At 60.0% G+C, this 7,390-nt stretch overlaps 1 protein-coding gene across 1 annotated transcript in view; it reads left to right on the plus strand.

The window, feature by feature from the left end:
* LSM4 (LSM4 homolog, U6 small nuclear RNA and mRNA degradation associated) overlaps window positions 1-5,455 on the plus strand; it is a 13,430-nt gene extending 7,975 nt beyond the window's left edge. Inside the window, exons 4-5 of the mRNA XM_021683112.1 lie at window positions 2,751-2,934; window positions 4,784-5,455. Coding sequence (XP_021538787.1) covers window positions 2,751-2,934; window positions 4,784-4,875 — 276 coding nt within the window. The 3' untranslated portion in view covers window positions 4,876-5,455. The remainder of the gene's footprint in view (window positions 1-2,750; window positions 2,935-4,783) is intronic.
* Window positions 5,456-7,390: the final 1,935 nt, after the last annotated feature.

The following is a 7,390-nucleotide window of genomic DNA, read 5'->3' on the forward strand; positions in this document are numbered from 1 at the left end:
TAAGCGACTGCCTTCGGCTCAGGTCATGATCCTGGAGTCCCTGGATCAAGTCCCGCATCGGGCTCCCTGCTCGGCAGGGAGTCTGCTTCTCCCTCTGACCCTCCCCCCTTTCATGTGCTCTCTCTCATTCTCTCTCTCTCAAATAAAAATCTTTTAATAAATAAATAAATAAATAAATAAAAATAAAAAAAGAAGGACTTAGGCCTGGGGGGCACTTCTGGTTACAGATCCCTAGTGTACAAAACAGGCCTGACCTTCCTTGTCAGCCTCTGCTGCCTTTGGTCCTGGCTGTGGACATCACCGGCCAAGCAGGCCAGGGTGGTGTGGCCATGGGATATCCAGGCCACCAGGGGGCGAGGGCGGCCCTGTGGCCTTGTGGATCAGGAGACTTGTTTACCTCCTGAGGCCTGAAACCAGGAAGTGCAGGGCCAGGAGCACCACTGGGTGGGCCAGGGCTGGGGGACAGTTCTCTAGGGTCACAGGCCTTCCCAGTCCTCAGGATGAGCCACAGAGCAACGAGGATGATGACCTTGGTGAAGGCAGGGCTCCCTCCTGTGAACCTGTGCTGGGGTCGGCTAGGGCTTGCCTTCTGCCTTAATTCCAGTCTCCATCCCCCTGTTGGCAACAGCGTCCTATGTTCTAGGGGAGGAAGGTGTCGGGGGGCCCAGCCAAGATGGGGCTGTCTTGAGCCCATGCGCAGGTGCCCCTGAGGCTTGCCATACCAGAGTACAGCAGAGCCCTAGGCAGCCCATCTTGCCCCTGGTCCGTCCTCCTTGGATGGTTCCTATCCCAACAGGCAGACTGGTAAGTGTGACCGTCTCCCCTCACCTGTGTGGCTCTGTGCCCTGCTTCTTGTGATGGTACATGGTGGGACGTCTTCCACTAGAAACTTCCTCCTGGTTTTCAGGCCGCACTTATGGCGGCGGGGGGTCCAGGCAGCTCCAATATGGCCGTAGCAGCCATTGCCACAGTGTACAGCCGGGCACGTGGCCCGTAGGTCTGTGTCCACCTCTGGGACCTGGAAGCAACCACCAGTTCGCAGAGCAAGGTCAGCCGACCTCCGTAGCCAGCGGAGACTGGACACGTAGCTCCTCCTGGGTAGTCCCCCTCTGTGACCTGCTGGTTGGAAGGAGAGGCTGCTGTGAGGTTCCGTGTCACTTGGGCTGTCTGGCACCCTCACCTGTAAACAGGTGCTAGCAGCCCCTCCCTTGGGCAGCAGGCAGCCTGGGCAGCACTGGAGAGCCAGGGTTGGTTGGAAAGTGGTTAGCTCAGGCTGCTCAGCTCTTGCCATGGAAGGCAGAGTAAGCTCTGGTTCCTGTAGGGAGTGTGCTGGGGCCAGCCTGTCCTTGGCTAAGGGAGAGCCGAGCCCTGAGCAGCCAGCCCCAGCCCTGCGCTTCCACGGAATCATTCTGTTTCTGTCAAGCTGTAATTTTGCATCCCCACAGTCTTGGCCCCTTGCCTGCCCTTCCTGGGAAAGGAGTGCCCCGAGATCTCATGGGGTTCTGTGTGGGTTGGGGGCTTGTGCACATTCCTGGGAAGAGTTGGCCTTTGAATTTTCTCTTTGTCCTGTTGAGTGTCTCCACGGGGCCAGACCAGCGTGACCCAGGCACTGCTGACGAGTGTCATGCATGAGGACTGGGCCTTTCAGGGAGGCTGGGAGCAAGGCCTGTTGGGGGTCAGAGTTAGCCAGACACAGAAAAGTGGGAACAGCATATGCAAAGTGCTGGGGGCAAGAAGCCCACTGTGTGTGTTCCAGAAATTTCCATCTGGAAGGCACGTCATCGAGAGCTGAGCGAGGGCAGCCAGGGTGGGGCTGGATCTCAGGCCCTCGGGAGCCACACTGAGGAGTTTGGACCTTGTCCTTGGGCCAAGAGGGCCGTGATTGGGTTCTAAGCAGGAAAGTGTCTTGGTCTGATTTCTAGGGATGTGGGGAGAGGAGAGGGCTGCCAAGACTTCTGGCTCAGGGCACCAGGGGTGGAGCTGGAGAACTAATCTCAAGGAAGAAGCCCCGGGCTCCTGCCCAAGGGCAGCAGGAGGGGCTGTGGAGGAAGGCCTTGTGCTGGTCACAGGGTACATGGGAGCGGGGGGGTGGGGTGGAGGCAGTTGATGTCCTGGGACCTGCAGGGTTGGCATTGCTCTGGAATCTGTGACTTTGCAAGCCTCCTAATCTCTCTGGCCTTAATTAGCTCCCCTGAAAACTGGCGCCATTGGTCGCTGCCCCTGGCCAGCCCCAGGCTTGCTTCCCCACCCGCCTCCCGCCCTCTTCACAGAGTCTCTATCCCACTTATGTGTGTCCCACACCCACCAGGAGATAAGTGGATGAATGAATGAGTCAGGGCACCCAGAGAGGGTTCCAGAAGGTAGGTTCCAAAAGGCTGGGCGCAGGGGGGTGGAAGAGCTGGGCTGTGGCCGAGCTGTGTGGCAGTGCCCGGTGCAAAGGCCCCCAGGCTCCTCTGGGCTTTGGGCTGCAGGAAACAAGGCTGAGGATGAGGAGGCTAGCTTATGTGTTTCCCTGTCCCTCCCTGGGTAAAGGGGGACCCAGAGTCTGGAGAGAGTCTGCTGGAAGGCAGCCCCCCCACCCCCCATGTCACGTCTGGGACTGAACTCTGCAGGGGTGAGGCCAGGTGCAGGCGGGCTAGGACTGCGGCCCAGGTGGGACCAGGAGCATGAGGGGACAGACGCACCATGGCCCTGGGCACCCGCTCTGCAAGGACCCCGCCCCATCTGAGACTCACCCCTCTGTCTCACAGGACGGGGACAAGTTTTGGCGGATGCCCGAGTGCTACATCCGCGGCAGCACCATCAAGTACCTGCGCATCCCCGATGAGATCATCGACATGGTCAAGGAGGAGGTGGTGGCCAAGGGCCGGGGCCGCGGCGGCCTGCAGCAGCAGAAGCAGCAGAAGGGCCGAGGCATGGGGGGTGCTGGGCGAGGTAGGCCCCTCTCTCCCTCCCCGCCCCCTCCGCCCTTAGCAGGCTAGGCCACAGAGCCTGCCCAGGCCTTGCCCAGGCTGCAGGGTGACTGCAGCACGTGGCAGCCGTCCCGTCCCAGTGTTGACATTCTTGGGTCCTGCCGTCACGGTGCCACAGGCCTGGCTCTGAGCCCCCTCCACAGAGCTGGGGGTTATGACTCACAGGGTTCCTCCGGGGCGGCCGAGGCTGCTCTTTGCTGCCTGCCCCGGCCCCACAGCCCCAACCCAGGAAGCCTGGTGTAGCCCTGGCGGGCCGTGCTGGCTCCCCCACGCCCCTGGGCCCTTCTGCCCAGCAGCAATCCTCGGGGCTCCGGAGGCCTGGCTGCAGCCTGGCAGACCGATGCAGTGCCCGTGCAGACCTGGGGCTTGAGCCCTCGTCCGATGCCCTCCTGTGTCCCCCAGCGGGTGTTCTGGGCATGGTGCGCCACCTCCCTGGCTCGTTTCCCCTCTGCAGAGAGAGTCTGGTGGTCTCCACCTCACCAAGGCTGCTGGCGGGGATCCTGGCTCAGGGCCTGGCACGAGCCCCTTCCCTGCTGTCACTCCTTTTCACAAGGCCGAGTTCATTCCTTTCTGATAGACTCCTCTCACCCTACCCACCCCCACCCCCAGCCACCAAAATTATAAATTTGGCATAAACTTCAATTTGTTGTGCAGTCAGCTGGGTCCTGAGCCTAGAGGCCATCTGCAGACCCTCCCTCCCTCCCCTGACACGCCCCGCTCCTCTTGGAGGGCCCCAGCTTTGTCTCTTCCATCTGGAGGGGCCTTCCGTGTGCCAGGCCCAGGCTCCCCCCGCCCCGGGGGCTCACAGGCAGGGCCAGGAAGGATACAAGAGCCGGCCCTGAGCTGAGGCTCACGTGACAGGAGTGAGCCAGAGGGAGGAGGTTTGGAGGGCACTCCAGGGGAGGACATTGCCAAGGCCTAGGGGCGAGCAGGGCCTTTTCCATACCTGAGGGCCAGGCTCTTCGTGCTGAGGCCACCACTGCTAAGTGAGATGCCCAGAGGAGCAGGGAGGGAGGGAGGAGTGATTAGCTTAGGCCACTCTGAAGAGAGACCGTGGGGCCCTCGGTAGCAGGTGGATATCTCACCCTGTGTGGCAGAGCTGCCCTTGGCAAAGCCGGTCTTGCCCCGGGGGAGGTGAGGTCAGGCAGCCCCTGCAGGGATGGGCCTCCATCCCGACAAGGCCCATTGTGTGTTTGTGGTGGAAGGGGGACTGTGTGCGCCTTTCTGGACCCCATGCCACTGTGGTCCTTCGGGACCTCCCTGGGCAGGGGTGTGTTCTATCCCTTATTACTAAACCTCCCACACAGCTCCTACCTTGGGCTCCATGTAAAATATCTTAGAAGCACAGCTCCATCACTGGCTGGCAGAGGTTACAGGGCAGGGACCTCCCCTGTCCCCACCCCTCAGCCCGACACACAGAATCTCCCAGTTGTTTCTCTCCTGGGCCAATGGATGTGGACAGTGCTGGAGAAAGAGGGAAGCCTGGGTCCTCAGAGCTGGGGGCCTGTGGCCGGCCCCCTGGGCTGAGTCCTGCCCCTATTCTGGGTCTTGCTCCCCTCCTCCTGGAAACCATCTGGCTTTATCCTTCTAATGACTGCCCCCTACCCTGGCCCCAGGCCCTCTCCCAGGAAGCCTTGCCCAAGCCCCAGTGTGACTTAGAGCTGACCTCTGTCCTCCCTGGCATCCCTCATACCCCTTGGGAGCTGGTCTTGTCCCTTGTCAACACTGAGAACTTTCTGGAGCACCACCCTCACGTTCTCAGCTGGGCCTCCAAACCCGGCTCTGCTGCAGCCCCCTCCTCTGTCTCACAGGTGTGTTTGGTGGCCGGGGCCGAGGTGGAATCCCAGGCACAGGCAGAGGTCAGCCGGAAAAGAAGCCGGGCAGACAGGCGGGCAAACAGTGAGCTGCCCCTCCGTCCCCAAGAGACTGAGCCGCCACTGAGCATCTGCTACCACTCCCTGAGGCTGTGTTTCTACTCTCCAGGTCACAAGTGTGTTCAGAACAAAAAGAGGCAGGTGTTGGGGAAGAGCCCCCCTCCCCGCCTGTCATTTTGTGATCCTTTTTACATAAGGTACCCCCCCCTTTTTTTTTAAGCCAGCAGTTCTACAGTTGGATATGTTATTCAGTGTTTTTGGTTTTCTGAAGTCTCCAAGCTGACTTGATTCCTGGAAGATTCTGTGTTTAATGTGTCTTTAAAGCCCTCGCTCTTGTTTTAAGGGCGGGCACTTTCCAAACAGGCTTGTTTTGCATTTTGAGTTGGATTCTCATGTGGTGAACAGACCGGAGGTTTTTATTTTAAGCTGTTTGCACTGAGATTGACAGCCTTGGGAGTTTCCTGAAACACGGACCTCAGGATTGCCTTTTGAAAACAAATACGTATGAACGTATGCCACAGAAGCTGTTCCTGGGACGTTGCTGGGCCCTGCCCCTTTGCCTCCTCTCTCCCTGTTTGTGTTACAAGAATAAAAACAAATACAACTACAAACTGCAAATTCATAATTTTTTTTTGAGTCACTGGGCACATCTAGAGTGTGGTATCCTCAGGAAATCACAGTCCGGTAAGAGAAGTTTCCTTTCGAGGGTTGCTGCCTGTCTCGCCAAGGGGAAGTATTTCAACAGGACACTGGTTCCATGTCCCTTGATTTCCTTTTTAAGAACGATGAGCCTGTTGTCTGGGCAGTGGGAGTGGCCCTCCTGCACTAGGTTTGCCTATAACCCTTGCCCCGTTGTAGAGAGAGTTAGTTGATGGGGGGGGGGGGGCAGTGTGATACCCATTGCAACCCATCCTTGTGGCCAATGTCCTGCCCGCCATCCCTGCTTTGTAAGCACCATTCACACCAGAGTTCACTGAGAAGCTGTGACAAGCGCCTGCCTCAAGGAATGTGCTGGGAAGGCTCTTACCTCCTCCTCTCCAGGTTGGGGCAGCGCCTGTCCACACCGTGGTGATTTGCCTGGCATGTTGAGCCAGCACTTCTACAAAATGTTTCTGTGACATTGTCCGCGGGCTGATTTTCCTTTTTTATTGTGAGGGGAACTCCTGAACGGCCCGGTGCTGGGAGGCAAGATGGGGTGCCAGCCGGCTCCCGTGGGACCGGGTTCTAATTGTCACTGTGTTGAGACCTGTTCGGAGGGGCGATCAGAATAAAAGGTGTTGCCTGAGAGCTCCGCTTGCTGGAGCTGCCAAGTGCTAGCCCAGCGGTCTTGCAGATACCCACATTTAAGACTCAGCCTGCCTCAAGAATGTGCTCTGCCCCTGCCCCCACCCGATCATTGCTTTTCCCTGAGGCACCGCTTGTGGGACCTGCTGCAGCTAGAACGCTTGCCTAGCACTCTGGCACGGGCTGGGACAGCGCGTGGGGTTTGAGTGGGACCAGCCCCAGGCCTGCAGAAATCCCCTCTCGCAGAGATGTGGGCTGCTGGGGTGGGTTGGGGGCTTGGCGACGACGCGCGGGGCAGGAACGAGAAAGGAGGGACCGGCGGGGAGGGAGGGAGCTGGGTTCCCAGCTCCCCTCCCCCATGGCCCTGGACTCAGCGGCCCATAAAAGCCTCTGGGGCCCTGGTCTGGGAGGCTTTGATAAAAGCCGGGGTCAGGTGTCCAGCTCGGCAGCGAAGGGCCAGCCCTTTGGAGGCCCCGCCCCTTCCTGCTTCGGGCGGTTCGGTTTTTCCTCCCTAACTGAGCTCGGCGGGGAGAACGCTTTCGTCCTACCGGCCGGTCGCAGTTCGGGGTCTTGGGCCCCCGCGGCGCCCGCCCTCCCCATGGCTCTGCGCTGGGGCTCAGGCTGCCGCTCGGAGCCTGCGGGAGCCTGCGTGCGTAATCGCGGCTTCCCGCGTGTGTCGCCAGACACGCCGGCCGGCCCTGACCTTTCCAACCAGGCGGCCCGGGCTGGCGGCCCAGTCCCCTCCTCGCCCGCCAGTGACGTGAGCCGCCTCAACAGCCCAGGCCGCTTAAGTGCGGTGGGCTTCCGGAAGGTTCTGTCCTTCTGAGCCGGCTGTCAGGACAGCCCCGTTTTTCAGTCTCCTCCCTGGTTGGTTTCGAGAAACGAGCCTCAGCCCCCTCAACAAGAAAAGAAACCAAAAGCTCCCGGCTAGTTCTTAGACACTGGGCCTCGATCTTTCCGCCCTTCTGGTGGTTGTCGACTGGGGTCTGAGCCCTCATCAGCTGACTGGTGCATGACTCCGGGGCATGCAGGACGTCTAAAACGTAGGTGGTTCCCAGGAACCAGAAACCAGAGACCTCCTACCCCTGGAGTTTGCTCCAACTCCCCTCGGAGCAGAGGTGTGACTTAGCCTGGGGCCCAGGCTCTGCAGGGCTGGCCTTGACGGCCCTAGCCCCCTCTTGCCTGACCTGGGGCCCAGAGCCCATCTGGGGGACACGGAGGCAGCGGGCAACCAGGAGCCCCAGCCCCACTTGGCGGCGG

This window comes from Neomonachus schauinslandi, chromosome 1 (genome assembly GCF_002201575.2).
Source record: "Neomonachus schauinslandi chromosome 1, ASM220157v2, whole genome shotgun sequence".
NCBI classification, from domain to species: domain Eukaryota; kingdom Metazoa; phylum Chordata; class Mammalia; order Carnivora; family Phocidae; genus Neomonachus; species Neomonachus schauinslandi.